At 60.1% G+C, this 26,224-nt stretch overlaps 1 protein-coding gene across 4 annotated transcripts; it reads right to left on the bottom strand.

Moving 5' to 3' along the window:
- Positions 1-4,841: 4,841 nt before the first annotated feature.
- On the bottom strand, positions 4,842-26,020 carry LOC307093162 (ephrin-A3). Of its 4 annotated transcripts, none has more exons than XM_079761000.1 (5): positions 25,852-26,020; positions 6,876-7,165; positions 6,406-6,471; positions 6,139-6,216; positions 4,842-5,913 (listed from the first exon to the last, which is right to left on the bottom strand). In XM_079761000.1, exons 1-5 carry the CDS (start codon positions 25,962-25,964, stop codon positions 5,783-5,785), a joined length of 678 nt encoding a protein of 225 aa, XP_079617126.1. In that variant the 5' UTR covers positions 25,965-26,020; the 3' UTR covers positions 4,842-5,782. The 4 variants fall into 4 exon arrangements, with proteins under 4 accessions (XP_079617126.1, XP_079617123.1, XP_079617124.1 ...); XM_079760997.1 differs by lacking the exon at positions 25,852-26,020 and adding an exon at positions 12,940-13,147; XM_079760998.1 differs by lacking the exons at positions 6,139-6,216; positions 25,852-26,020 and adding an exon at positions 12,940-13,147.
- Positions 26,021-26,224: the final 204 nt, after the last annotated feature.

Genomic DNA, 26,224 nt, shown 5'->3' with positions numbered 1-26,224 from the left:
TACGTTTTTAATTTCTTGTTCCTTCTCTTCTCCTTCCAGCACCTCCCAGATGCAAATGTTGGTACACTTGAAGTTGTCCCAAAGGCTCCTTACCCTTTTTTTATATTGTTTCATTCTTTTTCCTATTTGCTGTTCTGATTGGGTGTTTCTTGCTTCCAAATCACTGACAAGATTCTCGCTGTCCTCTACTGTTGTTTCCCTGTAAAATATCATTTCAGATAGTGTATCCTTCACTTCTGACGGGTCCTTGTTCATATTGTTGATGTTCTCACTAAGTTCCTTGAGCACCCTTGTCGGCATTGTTTTGAACTCTGCCATCTGGTAGTTTGCTTGCTTCCATTTCATTTAGTTCTTTTTCTTTTCTGGGGATTTCTTCTGTTCTTTCATTTATGACATGTTTCTTTGTCTCCACATTTTGGTTGCTTTTCTTGTTGGTTTTATGTAGTAGGTAGAGCTGCTATGTGTCCTGGACTTGGTAGAGTGGTCTACTGTAGTAGCTGCCCTGTAGGGCCCAGCGGCTCCGCCTCCCCAGTCACTGAGCTGGGCACTCCAGGTGCCCGCTGTGTGTACTGTCCTGTTGTTGCTGAGCCAGATTGCTGTTGGTGTCACTGGGAGGGATCGACCTCCAGGCCCATTGGCTGTGAGGACCCGCTGCGACGGCAGCGGGAGAGCTGCCGTGCGGGGAGCCAGCCCAGGCTCCCTGCGGCTTCTTCTCTAGGTCCCTGGTTGTAGGACCTCCATTCAGCCAGATTCAGGTGGTTCTGGACGATGGTGGTTCTGTGTTTCAGTTGGGATTCTGATGTGGCTGTGGGAGGGGCGAGTACTGCATTTACCTACACCGCCATCTCGACCCATCCCCAAGCCTGTAGAGAATTGTTACAGGAGTTTGCCTGAGCCAGACTGAAGACATACACCAGGGAACGAGCTCTCGAATGCTCCCGAGAAGAATCGTTTGGAAACTTCTTTTATGCGTGTGAGAGTCAGGAGGAAACAGGAGACAGATGACACGGAGGTGGGGACCGTGAGGTGGGGATTGGATTACAGGATGCTTAACAAGATTATCCGCTCTCTGGAGGGTGGTTATGGCTTATTTCAAAGGTGTGTTAACCTAGATACACAAGAGCACTGGACAGGGCTTGCTTAAGGCAAAGATAAACCATTTACAAAAGAAGTTATGTGGGATGGAAAAAAATAATTAAAAAAAAAAAAAAAAAAGAACTTACATGCCTGGGGCATGACTACCTCCCATGAACTGCCCAGTTAGAAATGTAGATCACATCGCCCTGCGAAGTTACTTTCCACGGAACCCTTTTCTTTTGTCCACACCCCCAGCCCGGGGACAAGGCTTGAACCCAAACTGAAATGCAGATGCCCCTGCCCTTTTCCCCCGGCCCACAGCAAGGCGAGGGTGGCCTCCCCTGGAAGCGGAGGGCCTGGTTCTGAGCCTGACTCCTCAAGCCAACGTCTGTGCTCGGTGTTGGTTGTTGCTGTTGTTTCTTACCCTGGGGAGGGCAGCGGGGCACAGCGCGCCCTGTGAGACCCTCTGGGGGTGCCAGGCCCTTGCGGAGCGGCCAGAGGACACACACCAAGGAGGGGGAAGAGCCAGCTCAGGGTGGGCAGGAGGCCCTTTTGGGGCACAGCTCACTGAACTCCCTTGCCTCAGGGCCCTGGGCTTCCGGGTGGGGACAGCACAACCATGAAATGCCCCGGCGCTGGGATGCCATCCGGCACCCGCGGACTCTAAGGGCACCTGGCTCAGGTGAGTGGGAGCAGGAAGGAGGCGGCCGAGCCTGGCCCTCCCCTTCCCTGTCTCTGTCCTGTTGCCATCTGCCTCACTCCCTGCCATATCTCACTCAGCCTCATCGCCAACGCTCCTCTGTTCCTTCCGGTCTATCCCGCCCTGCCCCGTCCTATGGTCAGTAGGCACTGAGTCTGCACTGTGGGCCCCGCCTTACCCTCCCCCAACCCCCAGGCCCTGCCGCTGGTATCATCTCACTTCTGCCTTGGCCCGGACGCCCTGGTTCCACAAGGCAGGGCCCCGTGCCAGGGCTCAAGGTCACCGGTCTCTGTCTGTCTACGTGCTGACCCCTCACCCCAGTCTGTCTATTGAAATACTCACCTGCCACCTCACTTTCCTTAGTGCTCTGAGGACTGAAGCCGTGTCTGAGGGAGATCCCAGCAGGACCCCAGAGCTTCCTGAAGCCCCAGCCTCAGGGCAAATGAAGAGGGAGCTCAGGTAGGTGGTGCCTCCTCCTTAATGGCGAGGTTTCAAACATCAGCCCTAGGTGCCCGGGAAGGTGCATCATAGGATGATTAAAAAAAAAAAAAAAAAAAAGATGGGGGTCACGACCCTGAGTCCCAGTCCTGGCTCTGCATCTGAGTGACGTAGGCAAATCGCGTGCTCCGAATGAGCCTCGGTTTTCCCATCTAAAATGTGGGGTTCGGATCAGCTCGCCTAACCCCTGTCTGAGGTCCTTTGATGTCTTTCCCCCAAAACTCTGAGTGGCTTTGCTGGGGGGCGACAGGAGGCAGAGGGGATTGTGGGAAAGGGCTGCAGGTCCCAGTGGTCCTGGCACGGGGACAGTCAGACCCACGCGGAAGCCAGCGTGCCAGGCTGTGTGGCCCTCGCCAGGGACAGACTCCGCTTTCCCATTGGCGCGCTGGGGCAGGAAGGCTCCCAGGGGCACAGTGCTCACAGGCACATGGAGCCCTGGGCACAGCGCCTGGCACACAGTAGGTGCTCAGTAAATGGGAGCGGGCTAGGCCTAGTTCCTGACTCCAGATGCCTGCCTTTTCCCAGTCTTCCCATTCCTGGATTTTTAAAAAATATATTTTATTGATTTTTTACAGAGAGGAAGGGAGAGGGATAGAGAGTTAGAAACATCGATGAGAGAGAAACATCGATCAGCTGCCTCCCGCACACTCCCCACTGGGGATGTGCCCGCAACCAAGGTGCATGCCCTTAACTGGAATTGAACCTGGGACCCTTGAGTCCGCAGGCCGATGCTCTATCCACTGAGCCAAACCAGTCAGGGCCCCATTCCTGGATTTTGGATCCACTAGGCCCTCCCCTCTCAGCCAGCCACACTCTGTCCCACGAGGCCCTGGGATTGAGGGAGCCTGCGCCCAGGCCCACTGCTATGGCTCCTTCATGGGACAAACCCACCCTCCTCAGCCCGCCAGGCCCTCCAGACTCTCCCTGTAGGGCTCCAGCTGTGTGTGCCTCCTGGCAGCCTCCTCCCCGTGTCCCCAGGTGAAACTGCTTTTCCTCTTGTTCCCGCAGCCTCCTGGCACTGCACCACGTTGTCCCTCGTTATACGGTCACGTGTGTGTGTGACTAATCCCTATCGACACGTGCTAAATGACGAGCATATTCGAGGGTAGAGACCCTCTTCTTTGTATCTACCCAGCATAGAGCCTGGCCCTCAGCCGGCGCTCACCCAATGTCCACCATCGATGGGACGGACGAGCCTCCCTTTGCCGTCTTGTCTCAGTCCGGTGCACTGGCTGTGCCTGGCTCCTTCCCCATCTGTCCTCCCATCCCCACGCCTCCCTGCTCTGCCAGCGGGAGACCTCCTCACCCTCCAGGGTGCGGCTGAAAGTTAATTTCCCATGAGCACAGAGGAGAGACACGGGACCTGTGCCCAGGGACTCCCACAATGCTGCTGGCAAGAGCCCCAGGGCACCCAGGAGGGGTGCTCACCCAGGACCCACACAGTGGCAATGAGAGAGCCTGGTTGAGACGAGTCCCCAGGGTGCACCGCTTGGCAATGAGGAAAAGGCACCCCTCTCCCCGGGCCAGCTGGGCAAGCAGAGGCTTGAGCCATTTTGGTCCCTATCAGCACGCCCCACTCAGTGCCCACCTGTCCACCTGGCCTCACGCGGCCTGGACAGGGCAGCAGCTCCTCAGAGCAACCGTGGATGTCTTCCCCTCCCCCACGTCCTCACTCACAAGCTGCTGAGTGGGTGCGGCCCAGCACCGGCTAACTCTCAGCCCTTTGGCCACAACATTCTGAACCAATAAAATAAATGTACAAAGGAAACCAATTCTATTGAAACAGTTATCAAAGCATTTACTTTTTTTTTTGGCATAGTGATAGATAGGCTTTTATTAACACGGTAAAAACAAGGAAGGTCCAATAACTAGCTACCTTGTTGTCATTTCAAAGTAGTGTGGAGAGTGAATGCTATCTTGAGATATCTCCAAAAACTATAATGCAGTCGGAAAACATCTATGATTTCTGTTGCTTATGAAGTCACAGGCACTGTTAACTACGGTGGCTTGTTGCCCGAGTACATAAGAGGAGGTTAAATTCCAGCTACGGTGAGGAAAAATAAAGATACCATTTTCTTCCTATCTAGGTGCTCACCCTGAAGTGGAAAGAAAAGGAGAAATTCGTCATTGATTGAGCCTTACACTCCTGTCTAATTCGTACACTAACCCGGAGAGAGATGTATTATAACCCAGGCTTTCTTTTCGATTTTTTTTTCTTGAGAGAGAGAAACATAGATTTGTCGTTCCACTTATTTGTGAGTTCAGTGGTTGATTCTTGTATGTGCCCTGACCCCGAAAGCGTGGTGTATCCAGCCACGGAGCTACCGGGGCGGTAACCAGGTTTCCTCCTGAGCTACCTGAGGCTCAGGGAAGCTGCCCAACGTCATCCAGGCCCAGTGGGGAGCCCCTGTGCTCCTTCCACACTGAGCTGCCTCCTGAAGGTAAGTTCCAGAGCAAGGCGCTCAGTGGTCCCAGTGGCCCTAGAATACCCTCCCCCCAAAGGCCCTGTGACCTTGGGGAGGGCTCATGACCCCTGGAAATCACACACACTCAGTTTTGTCTCCAGTTTATTTTTTTAGACTAAGAGCAGAGTATGAAAGTCACAGCCAAAGCACTTGAAAAAGGCCCAGGAGGATGGGTGGGGACCACAGAGATGGACGGAGGAAGGTCCTGGGAGCTGGGTCCTGGCTCAGGGCTGGAGGGGGGAGGGCGTTGTTGTCTCACGGTCTCCAAAAGTGTCTGTGCGTTGCATAGGTCTTGTCTTCACAGAAGACAAAAGAGGGGCCAGGGGGTCCCCCAGTGGGGGGGGCCTAGCCTGGTGGGGAAGGGGTCTGAAGTTGGAAGGTCAGGGGGGTGAGGAGGGGAGGGACTCTGTCTGTCTGTACATTATATATAGAGATATAGAGCTGTACATGCCTGCCTGGCACCCCAGGGCCCACCCCTTGTCACCCTTTTCCACTGCCCACCCCCCCAGGGGTGTCTACTTGTAAACTTGGATTCCATCCAAACCACAGTCCTGGGGGTGGGCGTGGGGGGAGGAGGACGTGCTTATTGCTGTAAACAGGGGAAGGGGGCAGCGGCTGAGGCCACCCCCTCGCCCATCGAGTCCCCTCCCTGTGTTCTGCCCCTGGAAGAGAGGGGTGGGGGTGTCTCCCACGCTTCAATTGGCTCTCTTTGGGGCATATTGGTCTCTCTGGGGGAACAAAAGAGGAGGGCACCAGGGGTCAGGGAGTCCTGAGCACTACCTTTTATGGCCCCCCCGGTCTGGTACCAAACATTACCCAAGCCTAAGGCCACCGGGACCCATGGCTGTCCCTGCGCCTGGCCCACTAGTGACACGTGGAGGGAGGGGGCAGGAGGGATGGGCACAGATGTATGGTGCAGACCCCACTGTCAGCCACTGGAGGAGGTCTAGGCCTCTGGGCGAGGCTTCCCTTGGAGAGGCCAAAGTCTCCCTGTCTGGGCCCGCCCCCGCCCCATCTCCCCCCGTCAAGGGAGGGAGCAGAGCTAGGAGGCCAAGAGCGTCATGAGGAAGAAGGCGATGCCCACGGCCAGGGGCAGGTGCTCCCGCTTGGGGCTGGTCCCGCTGATGCTCTTCTCCAGCTTGGGCACCTGGGGGTTCTCGCCCTCAAAGTCTTCTGTGGAGAGATGGAGAGACAGACAGATGAGGGCCGGGCTGTGCGCCAGGGCGGGGGCACGCGGCAGCGGCGGCGGCGGCAGCAGCAGCAGGGGAGCAGGGGACGTGACCACCCACGGTGGTAGGAGGGGTGGGTGTTCCCAGGGGGAAGTCATGCGAGGTGAGCAGGCACCGGGGAGGGGACTGCGGTTCCAGCAGTGGCCACCAGAGGGCGCTGCGAACTCACCCAGCACGTTGATCTTCACATTGGGGCCCATGGTGAACTGGGGGAGAGTGGGGACCGGCTTCTCCCCGGAATGCGATGCTGCGGGGGGTAGGGTGTGGGTGGGGAAAGAGGAGGGGAGAGTCAGGGCCAGGATCCCCTCCCCCCTGCTACAGCTGGGGAGCGAGTCCCCCTCTCCTGTGCCCTCCGCCCTCACCCCCAGGAAGCCAGGGGAGCCCCAAAGCAGGGGAGCTGAGGATGGGGTCGCGGCTGGGAGCCGGCTGTACTCACTGGAGGCGCAGCAGACGAACACCTTCATCCTCAGACACTTCCAGTGCAGGTTGTGGGTGGGCGTGGCTGGGGAGGACACGGAGCCTGAGTGGCTGCTCCCGGTTCGCACCTGGTGCCCTCGCTCAGAAACCCGCCCCCTCCCCGCCCGGGGAGTCTCCTTCCGTAGCTCCCGGACACTGTGGACACTGGTCACGGGGCTCAGCTGTCAGCGCCAGCAGCCCCTTGGTTCCTAGCACTCAGTAACCCAGACCCCCGAGGTCCCACCCCTGGGACGTCCGACACAGAAAGTGGCTACGACCCAAACTTGGGATCCACCCAACACCTCTCAGCCTCACTGCACTGTCTGGGAACTGAAATCCCCAGCTCCCCCGTCCCCAAGCCCCATCGCGGGGTATCGCTCCTAGCGACCTGGGGATGACAGCCCGCCCTGGGGACCTCCCCCCCATCCCCCGGGACCCCCCGTCACTCACAGATGTAGTAGTACTCGTGGCCGGCGTGGAACTCGTAGCCCAGAGAGAAGGCGCTGTAGCGCTGGAACTTCTCCGAGAACTTGATGGGGCTGTGGGACGCGTGCGGCCGGTTGCACTCCCAGCGCTTGAAGCCCTGGCTGGCGTTGCAGGAGCGGTAGCCGGCGCGGCTCACCATGTACAGCACGTACTGCTCCGCGCCGCCGCCCGGCCCCGAGCTGTTGTAGTGCGGGCAGTAGATGTCCAGGTAGTCGTTCACGTTCACCTGCACCGTGTAGCCCTCTCGCCGCAGGCTGCGGGGGACCGGCCGCGGGTCAGAGAGCAGCCGCTCCCAGGCCACCCGCTCCCCACCTCACTGCTCCGCGCCCCTTTCCCCAGGATCCTCGAGCTTCCCGGCTCTTGGGAGCCCCCGCTCTCCATGCCTGCCTTCCCCAGGACCCCACGCCGCCAGGGCCCGCACTCCATGCGGACTTCCGGCCTGGCTCTGGTGCTGTCCCATCGGTGGCCACCAGAGGGCAGAAAAGGCGCAGGGAAGCCCCGCCGGCCTCCAAGGGAAGGAGGCGGAGAGAGAGGTGGGGGGAAGGAGGGAACGCCGGCTTCGGTTACCACAGAAACGGCGCAGGCCCCTGCGATTCCGACACCCAGACCCGGATTTCCTCCCTCCGTTCCCCACAATTCACCAGTGGGGCGGGGGGCTAGAGGCAGGGAGAACAGTGAAAGTGGGAGGAATCCCTCCGGATAGATAAGCACCCTCCATCCCATCTCCCCGCATGCTTTCCTGCGGCTGCCAGGCCAAGCCAAGGCCAGTCCGATAGGACCTGCCCTCACACAAGCATGGATGCAGGCTTCATGCATATACATGCGTAGTTCTAAGGCACACACACAAACATGGAAATACTTGCACACCAGTATTGGTTGACCTCCACAATCTCAAATTCTCTTCCTCTCCCTCTCTCACACACTTTCTCTACAGTAACACTGGTCTCTGTACCTTGAATCCCACTGACCTCCACCCTGAGGCCATGGGCATCAGGTCCCCCATGTGACAATGCATCAGGGCGTTAAGGAACTCAACATCAAGGCTCCCCCTGGTATCGTACCAACCAGCCCAAACTTTTGTATCTCTCCGTCTCCCTCCGTCCTCAGCCTGGGCACCACTGTCCCTTAAAGACGCTGGGCAGAGCCATGGGCCTTGTGCCTAGACAGATGGCTGGTCCTCGTACCTCCCTGAGCCTCCTATGGGACAGAGGAGCAGATGCTGGGTCCCTTGTAATCCCCACCTGCCTGATTAGTCATCCTCAAAGCACTGGTCTTAACACTGTTGATGTCGAGATGGGAGAAACATCTGAGTGGAGAGAAAAATTCAGAGAACTAGGCAGGAATTTCCCCCGTTTCCTTAGGGCAGGAATGCATAGGTCTTGGCAGTGAGAGGGAGAGTGGTGGACACAAGAAGGCATGGGATCCTTGGCAAAATGTCAAACCACCGGAGTCCCTGAGAGCTCCCTAAGGGGAGGGACGGGCTCCCCCTGTCGCCAGGCACCTCCCAGTTGCACAAACAGTAATTGGGTCTCTTAGGGAAAGGAGTTTGGAGGCTCTGCACGGGCAAGGACCTTGAGGGTCCCTCCCCACCTTCCCCTGCTTCCCTGGCCTTGCCTGTGCCACCCTTTCCCTCCACACCCCCTTCCGGGCCTGGCAGTAAGGCAGGCCGATGAGCCCTGGCGCTTGGGCACCCAGGAAGACTGGGCACAGCTTCCCTGAGTCATCAGGAATGCTACTAGCCCCACTCAGTTCCCACGGGAGTGATGGGTCACTCAGGCCACTCCCAGGCCCTGGCACTCAGGTGGGCAGGATGCTGGCCTGGGGCACTGGGAGCAGGAAAACGGGTTAGACCAGGCCTGGCTCCCAGCTGCCACCCTGGGTTTGCCTCTCTACCTCCAACCCCAAAGGCTGTGAGGAGGAGGCCACCCGTGGTAGGGGGCCACGTCTGGAGCAGCTGCATAGCCACACGGGGGCCTCTGTCCTTGAGCCTCACCCAGGTCCCCAGCCCTGCTCTGAAGTGGCCCCTCCCTGGGGGGCCTGCTCAGTTCCCCTTACCAGCAGGGAGTAAGCCAGAGCCAGAGCCATTGCTATAGGGACCTCAGTTTCCCAAGTGGGGTTGCTGGGTGACCACAAATGAAGGGAAACCATCTTTTACCTATCCCAGGGTTGGGCTGAAATGCCCCCAAAGCTGGGCACGTGGGAGCAAAAGACCTACTTGCGGAATGGCTGTGCCCAGCGGGAATCTGTCCGACTGGGGGCCGAAGGGCTGGATGCCAGCCATCCCAGCCACACTGCTGGAAGACTCAGGGGGCGGGGGGGCTGCTTGGCCTGGGTGCTTTCTTTAAATCTGTCATCCTCCCTGTCTTCACAGTGAAGATGGTGACACTAGGCCCGGCGAAGCTCGCTGCTAACCCCTCCTCTAGGGCTGTACCGCCCCAGCCTAGAGCCCCGCCCCTGGTAGGGGGTGGGGCGAGCTGGGATCTGGGGATTGGGTGGTACCTGCCCCTTAAAACAGTTCTCTATTCTTCCTTGCATCATCCCCCACTAGCCTCCCACGTCTCTCAAATAAAGGCGAGTGTCCACTCACCCCACCTGGAGGGGGTGGCGCCTCGCCCGTTATTCCGTCTCTCCTGGCTCTCACCGCCTCCGGTGCGCCTTACTCTCAGCTGAAGCCTGTCTGCTGGAACCTGGTGGTGGGCGGCGGGAGGGCGGGAAGAAGCAAACCTCTACCCCCACCCCGCGGGGCAATCTGGAGCAGTTAAACTGGGTATCTCAGCCATCAGGGAGCAGGGAAAAGATCCTACAGAGCCCGGATCTAGTTAAATCCCTGCCCCCACCCCTAGAGGTGGGAATGCCGAGCTAAGGAAGTGGAGGAAGGCTGTGAAGACACCGGACCGTCTCCTCCCCTCTAGCGCGCGCTCCCGAGGCCTCGTGCGGCTCGCTCCTGCAGGCGAGGCCAGACCACGTGTGCGCAACGTGGGGTCCGCGCGCCCGGCTGGAGGTGGGTGGGTGGCGGGAACGCTCGCGGGTTGGCGGGTGCACACGGACACCCCCGCACCCTTCTGGCTCCCTGGGCCTCGGAACTCCCGCCCCGCCGGGGCCGGCCCCGAGCTCCACTGGCCGGCGTCGGTGGGAGAGAATTCGCGCGCGCCACACATCCCTGCCCCTCCTCCCTGCGACAGCGGCGGTGGCGGCGGAGGTTTATTGATCTGCAGCGGCGGAGAAGCGCGAGGGCCCCGCCGAAAGCGAGACGCACAGAGCCGAGCGTCTGGAGACGCACACCAAGGGGGGAGATGAACAGACACTGGATCCACTAAGAAACCCGGGAAAGGGAGCGAGGCACAGAGAGAGGGGGGGACCCCGAAACCAAGAGGAAGAGGGAAGAGTGAAAACCCAGAGGCTTGGAGAAAGGGAGAGACAGAGAGGCCCCCACACAGCAGAGGCAGAGACAGGGAGACGCAAAGGAGGTTACCAGCGGCAAGCAAGGGGCGCAAGGCACCCTCAGTGACAGGGAGGAAACAGACCAACGTGGATGCAGGAGGGCCTCAATAAATGTGTGTTAATAAATGTATGAATGAAAGGCAGGTCAGAACTGAGGCATTTCAGAGACAGGGAGGGAGACAGCCAGGGAGAGATGTTCCTGAGGCTTGAGTAGGGCGGATACCAGCACACCTGCTCAGCATTGTAAAGAAACGAAGCACAGGCCAGGGCGCAGACATTCGGCCTTCGGTTCGCCGCCCCCCACCCCCATTCAATTCCAGGCTCAGGGGGCCCCTGAACCTCACACCCATCCCCTCCAGTGCAGTCCTCCCAGCCCTAGTGTCTGGTCTAGGCTGGGAACAGGTCTGACTCTTCCAGGAGACCATCCGGATGGGCTGAGTGGGGGCAGCGGGCGAGATCCCGACCTCACCGAGGGCGCAGCCCCCAGGCCTGTCAAAGAGGGCCCCGCACGTGTCCCACCGGCACCCTCCCACGTGACCCAGGAGGAGGGGGTCGCAAGACCCTCTCCACGTGACCCCAAGGGGCAGAGACCCTCTGCATGTGACGGGGTGGGAGCCGGCAGCCTGGCTCACGTGACCGGGGGCAGGGGCGCGGGAGCCTGTGGCTCGGCCCGGCCCCGCCCCCAGCTCCCCGGCCCTCTCCTCTCCCGGCTACGGAGCACGTCGCTCTCACGATTTATGGGGCCGCGGCTGCCGCAGTGAGGGAGCCGGGGAGCCCGGGCGCAGCGGCAACAAAGGCCGAGGATGTGAGGCGGGGGTGGCGGCAGCCTCCCGGCCCGGCGGGCACCCCCCCCCCCCCCCACCTCTGCCGGTCCAGACCTGCGGGGAGCGGGAAAGGCAGAAAGGAGGCTACCGGAACCCGGGTTCCCCATCCTCTCCCAGGGCTTCACCTGAGCCCAGGTGTATGCGGGGGAGGGGAGCCTGATCAACAACATCCCCCCACCCACCCTTTCCCTGCCCCTCGCCGTTCCGCATCCCTCCGGCCCCGGCCTCCGCGGAGAACCTGGGGATGCCCGAGGGCGGTGGGGAACCCGGGCCCCTCACCTGAACGCTCTTCTCCCTGCCAGGCTCGAGCGGGGCAGAGGGCGGACATGTGAGTCTGGGGGAGGGGGGCAAGCTCATGGAACAGGGGAGTAGGCCCCCAGCACCCCCGGAGTTCTCCGAGTTCCACTCCGCGGGGGAGGGGCCGCATCCCCACCTAGAGGTTTCCATGGGAAGCGAGAGGGGGGCGCCGTGGGCTCATCCCCACCCCCAGTCTGACACTCGGGCGCGAGGTGGGAGAGAGGGGGAGGCGCGGAGCCCCAAACAACAAAGAGCTGAGCGGCGAGCGGCAGCCCCTCCCCCGGGAGGCTGGGGGTCGCAGCCGCCGGCCCTCCCGGTACCTTCCCCCGGGGCCTCGCCATTGCTCCGGGAGTCGCCTCCGGGGTGGGAGCCAGAGGCAGTGCCGCCGCCTGGGCAGGTGTGACAGTGACCCCCGCGTCCCCAGGGATCCCCCCAACACACACACACACACACACACACACACACACACACACACGGGGCGATCCGCACGGCGGCTCGGCCGGGAGGAGAAGACAAGGGCAGCCAGGACTGAGCGGAGAGAGAACCTGGCCCCGCAGCCGGCACCCAGCCGCCGCGCCGCACACCCGGGAAACCACAGGGCCGCCCCGACACCCGCCCCGACCGCGGCGCGCCGACAGCCACCAGCCCAGACGTGGCCGGCCACGCGGACGGCGACCGCAGCCCCCTCCCGACCTGTCCCCTCTCCCACCCTCAGCCGGACGCCGACGCAGACACACAAATCACACTCAGACAAACACGCACACTGACAGCCGCGCACGCCCGCTCACACTTGGAGCCACACGCCATCCCAGCCCGGGTGTGTGTGTGCGCGCGCGCGTGTGTGACAAGCCATCTCCCTGCTTCCTTCCCTCTCACCGCTACCCCACGTCCCCATCCTCACCAGCCAGTACCCCGGTGCCCCCTGACTCAGCCCCAGCCCAGCTCACCCAGCCAGGCTTAGCCACACCGCCCGGGCAACCCCTCCACCTTCGTTCCGAGGAGGTACCCAGTCGGACGCCCAGCCTCAGCTCTGGGCCCCACTTCTGAAAGCAGGAGTCCAAGACAGAACCCCTTGAAACGCTCACCACCGAAAACAGGTCATCCCTGCCCCCCACCAAAAACGGATGGCCTACCCCCAGCACACTGGTGCTCCCCAACCCCAGCCCGGCGAAGGCAGTGACGCTGGGGGCACTGTGGGGTGGGGGTGTGGAGAAAAGCCAAGGTGGGGCGGGGGTCCCTGAGCAGCCTGCTCTGCACGGCCAAAGCCTCCTTCCTCTACCTCCACAGCCTCTTTCAGACGCCCCCCGAGTTTCCCAGACGCCCGTAGAGTGTGCCCCCTCTCCCTCGCCTCCCAGCACCCAGCTGTGCTCTCGCAGGACTCCCACCTCGGCTCCCCCAGGACTCCCGAGCCCACCAGCCTCCCCTTCACTGACGCGGGACGCACGAGCTCCCGGCCCCGGACTCACTGCTGGTTGGAGCTGTTCCAGTACACCGTGTGCCGGTTTCCCAGCGCCCCCCCGGGGCCCGGGGCCAGCAGCGGCAGCAGCGGCACCGGCACGAGCAGCAACAGCAGCAGCAGCAGCAGCGCAGCCGCCGCCATCCCCCGAGCCGCCGCCGCCGCCGCCCCCCAACTGAGCCCCGCGCTCCGGGCTTCTGGCTTCCCAGCTCCCCGCTGCCGCGGCCGACGGCCCTGGCGCCTTAGGCCACGCCCCCAGCCTTCCCTCCGCCCGGGCGCGCTCCCGAAGCCCCGCCCTGGGCGCGCTCCCGCCAGGCCCCGCCCCGTGTGGGCCTGGAGTGCGCGGCGCGTGGGAGGTGGGACCCGTGCTCCCCGCGCGCTCCTCGCCGCTCCCTCCGAGGTTTAATTTGCTACCGCTGGTCCTAGGCTTTCTGCTCCCTGGTCTGGCGTTCCCAAGTGGATTAGGGAGGCCAAGGCCGGGATCTCCACCTGGAGTGAGCACATTCATTTCTGGGATGGGGTACAGACTTGAAAAGAAGGTGGGGACCCAGGACCTCTTCATCCGTGGCACTAGACCCCCCTCCTTTTTGAACGGTCTGGCCCTCTGCTCCTTCCATCCCCCTCTTCCCATGTGAATGGAGAGTCAGGGGGGTCCTAGAGGGTGTGGACAAGCCCTCGGCTGGCACCAACACCTGACAGCTGTTGACCTGAAGCTCCCACCTGAGCAGGAGGCTTGTTTTTCGTGGGGGTGGGGTAGAGGAGCTCAGCCCCCAAGAATGTCAATCCTGGGTGCTGGCAGAGCCCCGGCAGTGCAGGGCCAAGGTGGAGGAGGGACCCAGGAGAGTCCGCTGGAGCGAACCAGGCTTTCCTGGGACACACACACACAATTCCTCACATACTCTGGCAGGCCCCCTCCCAGTGCAGTGATGTTCTTAGGTATTCTCACTCCTACTCTCATCAACCAGGGCACAGGGCAGAGCACCCTGGGTCCCAGCTCTCACCACAGTCGTCGTCCTACAGTGACACCCAAGCACAGACATTACACACACACAGGGGAAAAAGCAGACACCCAGAAGCTGGCACCAACTTACAGACACACACAGGCCCCTTGCACACGCGCGCACGCGCACACACACGCACAGGTAAAGGTAATTTCAGATAACTAGAGATCTGGAGAAACACAGACACTTAGATGTACAGAGACAGGGGAGCATACACCCAGACACATGCACACACACAACTCATACACAGACCTACATGCACCCTCTGATGCACACATAGCTCCGGGCTCTCCTTTCTTTTCCTAGGACGGAGAAGGTGAGTGAAAGGGGTCTAGAGTCCTGTTCACTGCCCATCTCTTCTCTTTTGGAGAGGCTCAGACCGAGTGACCAGGAGACCCAGGTCTCAGACCAGGTTCTCAGAACCCAAGCCAACCACCCGTGTGCAGGGGAACAGGCATAATGTTCGTTTCGTCTTCACCGCAGGAGTGAGAACACACAGGCACCCTTCATCCACTTACCCTTGGCGGGACAGAAGCCCAGACCTCACGCCCACCTTGGTGCTGGGTTTGGGGGAAGGGCAGTGTCATCCAGAACCGGTCCCATGTCTAGTGCTGCTCTGTGCTCCCTCAGCTCCTCTCCACCCCAGGAGGTCTCCTCTCCCTTCTCAGGAGCCAGAAAATAAATTGGGCCCCTTGGGGTGGAACGGGAGACTGCAAACAGCCCTCCCTCCCCCGAGACGCCCCTCCCCAAGGAGATTTGTTTCACCTGAGTGATGCTAACCTGCCTACTCCAGGTGCCACAGATCCCAGCGCCTTCCCTGCCTCCCACACTCCCTGCTCTGCAAAGGGAGGCTTCCCTCTGTGGGGCTCACAGTTGCCAATAATCACAGGGAGTCGGAGCTTGCTGGTTGAGGACTTTAGATTTGGTTTTAGAAGCTCTAAATCCCTGTTTGTAGAGTCTGGGCCCCACTTACAGCTGTGGGCCCTTTTCTGTCGGGCCCAGGTCCTCCTCTTTAGAAACGAGCGCTCTCACATCCACGCTCCAAGAGTCACTGAGCCCCTTTCTCTAGAATCTGGAGCTCTCTTGATAGGATTCAAGCAGCTCTCTCTATGGAGTCTAGGCCTCTGGATCTGGGTACTCTCTGTAGGACCTAGGCCTGTGTCTATAGGACCCGGTGCGTTGCCTGTTTGGGCCTCTATCCAAATCAGCTGGTGGCTGACTTGACCTTTTGTGTGAATTAGAAGAAGCACTCCTCTATGCAGACCCAGTCCTTAGAGGGCATCTTGTGGCAAATGGTGCCTCTGTGCAAAAACAAAGGTGCCACTTCCTTCAGCAGCGGCGGCCTGTCTGTCTCCCTCTCTTGGGCTAACGTCAGCCTGGACTCCGGTGGAGGTGGCTTCTTTGTGCCACGCACAAACCACACAACTGTATGCATCAGTTCTGACTTCAGGGCATACGCTTCCAGCTATAAGGCCTAGGCCTGTCTATAGGCCTGTCCTCATGGGTCCTGGGATTCTCTAAGGATTCATTCTCTGTGTATAAGAGCTGGGCCACTGTCCACACGCCTGGGATCTGACCTGATGCAGGCCTCTTTCTGTGGCATCTGGGCTGCCATCAGTGGGGTCTAGGCCTCTGTTTATAACTGTGCCTCAAATTTTTCCTGATTGTGACTTGTGTATTTTGCATTTGTAATATAGTAAACACACACACACACACACACACACACACACACACATTCACATATAACTGGAACAGTAATTTTTATGAAACAATACTTACCTTTACTACTTACCTTTACTACAGAGGATACACTTTGATATTTTTCTTCTGTTCTATTCTTTAAAAAAAATTTTCAAATATGGCCCTGGCTGGTGTGGCTCAGTTGGCTGAGCATCATCCCAGGTACTAAGATGTCACTTCGGTCAGGGCACATGCCTGGGTTGTGGGCTGGATCCCCCGTACGGGGTGTGCAGGAGGTAGTCAATCAATGTTTCTCTCTCTCCCACTCCCTCCTTTCTCTCTAAAATCAATAATAAAAACACACACATTAAAATGTTTTAAATAAAAGGCTGATTGAAATCCATAAAATTGATTTCTTGATTTTACTACCTCTAATGGGTCACAAGCTACAGTCTGAAACACTGGTGCCTGCGGCCTGGGCCCAGGTCAGCACTTCTCTGCAGGGTGAGGGCCTCTGTTGATTCTGGCTTCTCCCCCAGGACCGGGCCTCTCTCTAGGTCTCAGGCCTCTTTTTCCTGCAGGCATTGCCTTCATTTCCTTCCGACCCTCAGGCTCTCCAGGACACTGCTGGCTGCTCTGTTCTCTCCAGGAGGCAGTGAGCGCAGGCTCTTGGGAGCCCTCTGAGCCTGGCACCTCACCCTGCTACCCATGAGGCCTAGGAAGCAGGGAGTGGAACAGGCCAGGGGCAGAGGAGTACTCAGGCTGTGGCCCAAGATGGCTCCCAGGACATCGGGTGGCAATCAGGGAGCTCAGCTGAGCTGTGTTCAATAAATCATGGAGGCTAGGGCCTGAGGGAGAGGGAGGCTAGGAGGGAAGGGGGGCCATGAATAAATAATTCATTTAAACAATGAACAAGGAGCCCTGGCTGGCATGGCTCAGTACAGTGTCGGCCTGTGCACCGAGGGGCTGTGGGTTTGATTTCCAGTCAAGGGCACATACCTGGGTTGCAGGTTCGATTTCCACCCGGGTCAGTGTGGCACATGTGGGAAATGACCAATCGATGTTTCTCTCTCTCTCTCTCTCTCTCTCTCTCTCTCCCCCTCTCTTCCTCTCTTCCTCCATTCCAGTTTCTCCAAAAATCAATGGAAAAAAATATCACCCAGTATTAACACAAATCAATCAATCAATAAAAATAAAAACAAAAAATAAACAAGGAGCCTGTGAGGAGGGGGATCGGACATGTGTGTGAGTGGAAGAGGCAGCTGCCAGCCTCAGACATAAAATATTCACAGGTTTTCCACCGAGCAGAGGGCCCATGGATGTGCCCAGTGCTGGCAGGTGGTTTGTGTGGTTCTAACACGGAAACCTGGGTGTTAACAAGGAAGGCGATGCATGGATCTTCTGACTTCCAAAGGTATGTGTCAGCATGGTACTCCGATGTCCATGCGTTGACATGGAACTACACACGTGACTGAGAGTAGGGAACACAGTGCTCTGCTGTGTGGTCCAGGACACAGGAAATGAGGGTGCAGGGCTAGGTAGGTGGGGTTGGGGGGTAATAATCTCTTATCCTAGTCATGCCCTGATCCCTCTAATGAGCCTCGCAAGCTGAGAAGCCTGAATCGGGGAGGCATCTAAGGAAAGCTGAAAGGGAGGCAGCCTGGCTTAGCAGTTACCAGGATGGACTTGGGGTCGAATTCCAGTCCTACCACGCATTGGCTGTGTTAGTCACTTCACTCCTCTGAGGCTGTGAAGTGGGGCTAATCACACTCTATCTGTGGGACCTGGTTGTTGTGGGGATTAAGACTCATGTCTGGGAAGCACTTAGCACCGTGTTTAGGACCTACAGAGTCCGATTAATGGTGGAGGCCTCCTTGTCATTATTATGACCAGGTGATCTCTTGATGTCCACCTACCTGGACTAGCCCCAGGCTCCTTTTCCATGTGTTCGTCCCCATCTCCAAGCTTCTCTCATAGCTATCATAGTGGGAGAGGTGGCCTTGGGCTTGGGGAGAAGGGATGGGTGGGAAAAGATTAGATAGAATCAGGGAGAGGAGAAGTTACAGCCAAAAATGGAGGTCCCATCCTTGACAGTGTGGAAGGAGGGGTCCTTGACCTTCTTCTCAGACCCCAGAGCCTCTCCTTAACCCCTCAGAGTCTCCCTTGAGACTCTCTTCTCTTTCCTGCCACCACAAATTTAGCTTTCTAGCAAGTGGCTGCAAGAAGGCAGAGGGGATGGGGATAGACGTCTCTGAATATAGAGACCATCCCGACTCCTTGTCCTCCCTCTCGCCCCCATGCCTGTCCTCACTGCCAGAGCTCTAGCTACCACCCTCTGCCTACAGCAGCCAAGGGCTTCCCTGGCAAAGTCGGCTATGTCTGGGCAAAACCCAGAGAAATGGCATCCCAGAGTGGGTGGGGAGGATCCTGGCTGAAGCGAGCCGGAGAGGGCCAGGGTGGAGGACCTGGGGCCTCCCAGTGCGCCCCAGCATTCCCCAGCCCTCTCGTGTACCCTGGAAAGGATCCGTTCCCTTCGGGAGAAAACAGCAGACAGGTCTGAGCTGGCCTGCTCCTCAGAAGACAGAAGAACAGGCTGGGGGAGGGGGCCTGCGATCTTAGTGGGGAGTGGTGGCTGTAACCCCCATGGCTCCTCTGGGGAGCCAGGAACAGAGGGAGTATGGCCTAGGCACACCCGACCATAGCCTGGGGCTCAGCCCTTTGCCCCCCTCCCCCCTTTCCAGTCTTCTGCCACTTGGAGAGCCAAAGGTCTGGGCCCCCAGGGGGGAAGATGGTGCCTGCTCACCCCTTCCCAAAGAGCCAACATCGGTTCTTCACTTCCCTCCCCTGGGCCGGGCAGGTTCGGGCTAATCTTCACAAGAGCTTCATAGCAAACATTGATCTGTAATAAAACCACAACGTGTGTTCCGGAGAAGATTCCAGACACAGAGAGATCCAGACAACACACAGACACACTCACACACTTAGACACACACAGCTCTGAGAGGCAGGGACCAGCAGTCCTGAAAACACAGCTAGGCATGGACTCACGCTGAGTCAAATGCACATCCCCTCCCTGCCATAAATGTAGTCCTTCAAAACCCAGGCCTTCTCTGACAGCCGATTTCCCTGTGTTATCGTAGCACTTTGCACATGGCTCTATAATAGACTTGCACTTGGCATTATAATTATTTGTTAGCCAGTTTGTCTTCTCCAGTAATCTGAAGATTTCCTAAGGGAAGAAATCTTGTCTTGTGCAAGTGTTACGCTCAGCATCTAGCAGGCAGCTCGGTATTTAGTTAGTAGGAGTAGGTGAGGTGCTTAATAAATAATTGTTGAACTGGTGAACAGAGGAATAAATGCATCTAGACAGTGGTACCCCCCCTCCCCCCACAACCCCTCAGAAGCACAGAGGATACCAAGTGCGTGCTACTCAGGCCTCTGGCCCCACCTTCTTGTCTCTTAGTCCCCTGATCTTACTGCCTCTCGGCTTCCTCAAAAGCCCCTTCTTTCTCCCTCTTCACTCAATGCAAAGACCATGAATTTGAGTCCGGCCTGAGGGCTGGCAGGCAAGGTAAGGGTTAATGACACCTCATTAGGGTTTAATTGGAGGAAGGAAGCTGTCCTGGCACCAGACAGGTGGGCAGGCCTGGCCCTGGCTGGAAGCAGGCATCCCCCGTTCCAGCACCCTGCCAGGTGTGTGCATTATTTGGCCCTGGAGATCCTCAGCCCAGTCGGGGGCACCTCCCCCCACCATTTGCTTTGCCAATTTAGTCTCTAGGCAGTACAGACCAGTCCTCCCCATCTGTCACCAGACATTCAGAGGGGGAGTCAGACTTCTTGTCCTTCCTCTGTTAGCTGGCTGTGCCCCTCCCACTTCAGGAGGCGCTGGAGGCTGAGAAGAGGGGTCGGGTAAGGAACTGGACAACCGAGAGACAACACGAAGGGGTGGGTTTGGGATCCAGACAGCGACAGAGAAATACAGCCACGGGGCTCAGAACTTGGGAGCTATGTCTGCCCAATTTGACCTTAAATGAAGAGAATGCAAATGAGATGCAGACGATATGCAGATGAACACGAGGATCTCAGAATTTACATTCCCAGTGGCAGCAGCTCTGCACCCAGGACCCCAGCGCTGTTGCCAGTACCCCCTCCTAATCTCCCTGGCTTACGTGGCCCTGACCATGACTTTGAGTGAGAAAAAGGACCTCAAGGAAGATAAGAGCTTGGTTGGGCTAGAGCCGCAGGACCTGGGAAGCTGAGCTCCACCCCTGTCTCCCCGCCCTCAACCCAAGCGCCACCAACATGCCAAGATGCCAATGCAACTCCAGCACTAACCACTCTCCAGGTAGTGCTCGGACGGACGCACCGTCGGTTGCTATGGGGACCCACGTCCAGGCCTGAACCAATGGGCGTCACTGCTGATGACCTCATGCCCTAGGCCCTCGAATTCTATTGGTTATTTGGAAGCCATAGTGCCCCTCTCCAGCTGCGTCAGGGCTGGGGATCCCCAGGACTGGTGTGGCCTACTGAAAGAAGGGCGTGCTGGGAGCTCACAATTTGCCGAATGAATGAAAAAGGGGGGAAAAAGGGATGGAGTCACAAAAAGGCCAAAACTTCAGGGTTTTGCCTGAAGGGAGATTTGCACACACACACACACACACACACACACACACACACACACACACCCCGTAAAGAATGGAGCGGATCAGGCTCTCCGGGCAGAGTGAGTGAGCACAGATGAGTGGAGTTTTCGCATGTTTGGGAGAGAGTAGGGCAGGCCCAGCAAATTGAGGGCCTCACCCTCTGCCGTCTAGCGCCGCTGAGTTTAGGGGAGATCGGTGACGCCCCAAAACTTGCAGAGCTGCCCAAGCCTCCTGGAACCGCGCCCGGAACACGCCTGGAGGACTTCTCATGGGAGGGGGGAGGGCTGTACCGGAAGACTGCTCGGCCTCAGGAGCGGACTTAGCTCCCGCTCTCCACGGGGACTTGCCCGGGACGGAGTCAGGGCCCGGGCTGGGCGCAAAGTGCGGGGAGGGAGGCTGGCTTGGCTTGAGGCCTGCGGCTGCCTGGCCTGAGTTTGCGGCTCCCTCCACGCCCCTCCACCCCCCACGAGGGCAGAGCTGCCGAGGTGTCGCCCTCGCACCTGCAGGGAGCTGGGCGGCCGGCGAGGGCTTGTACCTGTGTCAAGGGCGGGCGGGGCCGGGCCGGGGTCTCTCGCACCTGCGTCCTGGCTCGGTCTGCTCAGAGGGGTCCCCTCTGGGACAGCTGGAAGCAGAGGGAGGCCCCTCACCATTCTCAGCGCGGGGCAGGGCTGCTAACCAGGTCCCCGCCTGCCCCGCCTATGGTTTCCCCGGAGAGGGGTGGAGGCACTACAGTGGGATGACAGGGCGACACACAGACATGCATTCCGGATGACAGCAGGCGGAACTCGAACCCAGAATCACAGACAGCCTCCAGCTCAGACTTCACCTCCGCCACCCTCCAGCCCCCTCCCCTCTCCCTCCCCCGCTAAAGATGGTTGGAGATGAGGCCCTGACACCCGCCTACCCAGGCCCTCACACCCACAGACTGTGTTCTGAAAGGGCCTCCCATGGGGGGAGGGCTCGACTCCCGCCTGCTCCCATCCTCCATCCCAGGCCTCAGCCAGAGCAATGGAATGACCCGAGAGGGACCAGGCCTGACCTAGGTCCTCAGGGGGGTGGGGGAGGGAGTCGCAATCCCCAGCGTTTCAATCTGTCAGGCTCCGGCCCCCAGCACCCCCACCCGACTCCACCCCGGGTGTTCACACTCTGCCTCTCGCTGCGGCAGCCGCGGAGCTAATGAGCACAACATCCACCTATCGATCCGGGCTCGGTGCCAGGCGGCCGGCACCGGGCCTCGGAGGCCGTGGGGCACCGGGGAGGTAGAGCACAGCTTTGGGGGGGGCGCCCTTTCCCCTGGCGCCACCCAGAACATCATGCAGAGAGAGGGCCCCGATGGCTTTGGGGGGATCCTAGCCTTGTCTGCAGAGGGAGAAGCGTGTGGGGCTGAGAGCGAAGGGGGCCCTCCCTCCTTATAAAAGCGAAGAACAAAGAGGCCGCTGGGGATGGAGGCTTTGATCTGACCCCACCTTCCCCGTTCTGGGCCGGGCACCGCCCAGACTGCCCCTGGGAGGGAGAGAGACGCCAGCTCTCAGGGACCCGAGCGTCCTGAAGCCCAGGGTGCCGTCTCCCCGTGGCAGGGGCACTGCCTGGCGCTGCCGCGGTTTGGGCAGTGCCCCAAGTGGGTGGGCTGCCAGGAGCATCCACCCTCTCCTCGGCACAGGAAGCCAGCTCGGGGGGTGGGCGGGGGTGCCAAGCTCCACAGCTGCTGCTGGCACCCACTCCACACTGCCCAGAGGGGTGCCCACGGAGGCCTGGCATGGATGGCCCGGGCACAGCTGGCACGGAGGTCAGGCCAAGCCAAGCTGAGAGCAGAGGCCGCGGGGAGTCCTGGTGTCAAGGAAGGAGCCGGGGGGCCGTGGGTTGAGGAGAGCAACAAAAAAAGACGGGCGGTTTATTGAGGGTTTGGTCCGGGAACTTATAAAAATACAAACTGGTAGGAAATTCAGCCTCATGGCAAGTCTGTCTTCACGGAAGACAAGTGAGTGGCCCCTGGAAGGGAAGGTGCTGCCCCCGGGCAGGGCCCACAGGGCACGGGGTGCCGGTGGCAGGTCTGGCTGCTTCCTTGCCGTGGTCCTTCAATCCACCGGCCCCAGCTCTTGGTCTTGGCCCCAGCAGGCTCAAGGGTTCCATCCCACCAAATCCCAGTCTTCCTGGGAGATGGAGAAGGCCACCGAAGCAGCTGTGGAGACCTGGGCTCCGCTTGCCTTCGTTCCAGATGCCCAAGGCTGAACGCAGCTCCCCTGTGGCTCCTCTTCAGCCTGGGACGAGGGGGCCAGCACCGCAGGGGTCACCTCCGACCCTCTGACTTCCCTCTCATCACTCCTCCATCGTGTCTGTCCGGCTTGGCGCTCCTAGCTCAGGCGGCAGGGGCTCCTCCTCCAGGGAGTCTTGGGAGGGCTCCGGCTCCGGGGGTGGCAGGAAGGGTCCACTTGGCTCAGAGCACTCGCAGGAGACGAAGGATTGGGAGCAGCAGCAGCGGCAAGAGACAGAGGGGGCTGGGAGTGCCCCCACCTCGCCACCCCGATGTGCCACTCTCTCCGGGGCTCCCGACTGGATGAGCTGACTCAGACTCTGTGAGGGGGAGGGTAGCACCGATGTGTCCTCCATCCCGGCAGCCTCCTTTCACTCTCCCCGTTAGCTGTTCACTCCCATCCTATTCTCCAGGATCTTCCAAAGCAGCCGCTCCCTCCCCATAACCTGCCACCTTGTCCTCTCCAAAACCCAGCTTCCACGTCTCCCCCAAACGGCCAGTGAGGACCACCAGCTCAGCTAACGCTTTCGGAGGCCTTGCCCCGGAGATGGGATTCTGCTGGCCCAGCACAGCCTGCAGTGGGAGCCCCTGCAGGCTGCACCGGGGAGAGGGGGCCAGGGCCTACAGCCCTCCCTGAACCCCTCCACGTCTCCCAGGCTCTCCCCAGGCCTTCCCTCCTTCCCAAGACGGGCCCCGAGCCAGAGGGCTGCTCCCCAACCCACTTACTGCTCTCCTTGCAGCAGACAGACACCTGGAGCCTCAAACACGGGCCAGAACTCCCGGGCGTCGGCACCGCTGGTTGGCGGGAGGAAAAAGTTAGCACAGGCTGGCTTGCAGACTCCGTTTCAGACCCTCCCGAGTTCTCTTCTCGGCAGTTCCTGGAAAACTTTTCCTTCCTTTTGGGCCCCATCCAGGTGCCAGGCCCCCTTCATGGCTGCTCCTCATCCCCGCAGCCCCCTTCCTCCTCCTCCTCCTCCTCCTCTCTAGAGACTCACTCTAGATGCCCCCTCAGTCCTGGACTCAGGGCCCCTCCAGCCCCCCTCTCTGACCACAGCCCCTCCTGCCTCCCCGTCCCAGGTCTGGTCTTCATTCCCAGTCCCACCCCTCCTCCTCACCTTAGGCTCTCTGCCTCGACTGGTGGCAAAGTCAGGTCCCCCCCCCCCCCCCCGAGGCAGCCAGTGAGCCCTCGCTCACTCACAGATGTAGTAGTAGGTCTCTCCAGGCAAAAACTCGAAGCCGAGGGAGAAGGGGGTGAAGCGCTGAATCTTCTCCGAGAATTTAACGGGGCCGAAGGGGGCGAAGGGGAGGGAGCACTCCCAGCGCTTGAAGGCGCCCGCCCCTTGTGCCCGGCAGGCCTCGTAGCCCGACCAGTCCACCATGTACAGAGCAAACGTCTCGGGGCCCTCGGGGGGCCCTGGGCCCTCATAGTGGGGGCAGAAGATGTCGAGGTAGTCGTTGAGGCCCAGCTCCACCACAGCGTCTCCTCGAAGCAGCCTGCAGACACAAGGTAGGCGTGGGCCGAGGGGGTCACGGTGGGGCACCCCTGGGGCACCAGGGCCAGGGATACCCTTCCCAAGGGTCTCTGCCAGCCTCTGCCCGGCCCTCTGGAGAGGCCTGCGTCCTCCAGACGGCCCACTTCTGAGGGACAGAGAGAGTGAAGGAAGAGAGGGGCAACAGGTCCCCAGGAGCAGAGGGGAAGGACTGCGGGCTCAGCCACGCGGTTCCAGTGTGTGAGCCGGCCCTCACCACACCCTGCCTTTGGGGTCTCTCCAGCCCGGGGCCCAGCCGGGGCCTGGCTCAGCACCTGTGCTTCAGACCTGTCAGCCGGACGGCTGCTGCGAAGGAGCTGGAACAGAGGCAAGGGGTAGAGACCTGGACCCACAGGACGGTCACAGGGATGGAGACTGGGAGCAGCATCCTCTTTAAAAGACGCACGGAGAGGGGGGCTGTCCTTGAGCTCTGAATCCAATGCTGAAAAGAACCCCAACAGGGGAGTGGATGGTGGGTGCCTCCCTCTTTTTTTTTTCTTTTTCTTTTTTGCCAGGACAAGGAAGTGCCAGACATGGAGGGGAACCCCCTGCACGTATCACCCCATCTTCAGCCTCCTCAGCACTCCCTTCCCCACCTCTTGGGAGCTGCCTGGGGGAGCCAGTGCAGGTGGAAGGACAGGGACACACTGCCCCCCACAGCATCAAATACAGCATGAACCACGCCCCCTCCCTACCACACCGACCCACAGCCCAGCTGGATGAAGGAAAAGGCCTCCAACTGTCCCTCAATGGGTGGTCCAAGGGCCCCCATATCAGAAGTTCTGATTAGAAATGCCGGTTCCTGGGGCTCGGCTCAGACCCACTAGAACACCAGTCGGGCCTTTGCAGGTTTCCTCTCGCCGGATCCTTAGTGCCTTGGGAAGGGTCCGGCACGAGGACAGCGCTCGATACATATTTGAGAACTGAGTGAATGAACCAGAAACCTCAGAGCTGGGGGCGAGGAACCTGAATTTTTAACAAGTCCTCTCAGCGATCCAGAGGCACTGGTCTGGAACACGGAGAGAGGAGTTCCGAGTTGGAAGACAACAATGGCTCTTATCAGATGGTATTGGTATTGTGATGACCTGTCCGGGCGCCTGCCCTCCCCAGGGGGGCTCTGGGCTCTGGGCGGACAGAGTCTAGGTCTTCTCATCTTTCCAACCCCTGGCCCCCAGCACAGGCCCCAGCACACAGGACGCTCCTAATAAATGCTATAGAGTCACAATTTGTCTCAAGCAGATGGAGAAAGCAGAGAGAGGCAGGGGGAACTGGGGAGGGGTATGGAAACCCGGAGGTCAGACGACGTGCCCAAAGGTGATTGGGCTGGAAGGGCAGGGCCCAGACTGGAGAGAAACAGGAGGGCGATAAGGACCGAGATGGAAGCAGAGATGCCAAATGAGAGATCAGGAACCGGAGTGAGTGTCGGCGGGCAGGCCAAGCGAGCAGGAGAGTCACCCTGGCTCTTTCACAGGAGTCAAGCCCCCTCCCAGGCTGGCGGGAGGCTGGGGAGTCCCCACAAGAGAGGCGAAGGGGGCGGGGCTCGGGGAACAGGCCAAGGCCCCTCGGCCCGGCTCCGGGAGCCTACCTACCAGGATTGGGACGGGGGTTCTCTGCGCGTCCCCCCAACACGTGCGGGTCGGGGGAGACCCAGGGCACGCCTCGCCCCTCCCCCCTCCCCTGTCGACTCAAACAAAGGAGTCCCGGCGCGCGGCCGGGTGCGGGCGGCGCGGCGCGGCGCGCAGGGCGAGCCGAGGGGACGCGCGCCCAGCCCGGGAGCGCACGGGCCCGGCCGGCGCTGCCCGGGTTCGGCCCGGCTACCTGGGGTTGCTGGAGTTCCAATAGAAGTCGTGACGGAGGCCGGAGCCCCCTTGCAGCGGGGAGCCGAGCAGCGCGGCCCACAGGACAGCCTGCAGCAGGGGCAGCAGCCGCATCGCCCCCCGCGGTCCGGTCTGGTCTGGTTCGGCCCGGCCCGGCCCACTTCGCTCCGGCCGCGAGAAAGGTACAAAGTGGAGGGGGGGGGGGGGCGTGCGGGGCCTCACGGGCCACGCCCCTGGATAACTTTCCACCAATGGGAGCGCGTCCCCGCCTCTCTGCTCAGCGCCAGCTCCGGTTAACCCCCTGTGAGCCCGTTACCAGCGCCAGGTTAGCGCGGCGCCTGCGGAGGCGGCACCGGATCGCGAGGGGGCGGGAG

This window comes from Cnephaeus nilssonii (assembly GCF_951640355.1).
Source record: "Cnephaeus nilssonii genome assembly, chromosome: 21".
NCBI lineage: Eukaryota > Metazoa > Chordata > Mammalia > Chiroptera > Vespertilionidae > Cnephaeus > Cnephaeus nilssonii.
The sequence above is the reverse complement of the archived record's forward strand: the minus strand, read 5'-3'. Positions and strand labels throughout refer to the sequence as shown.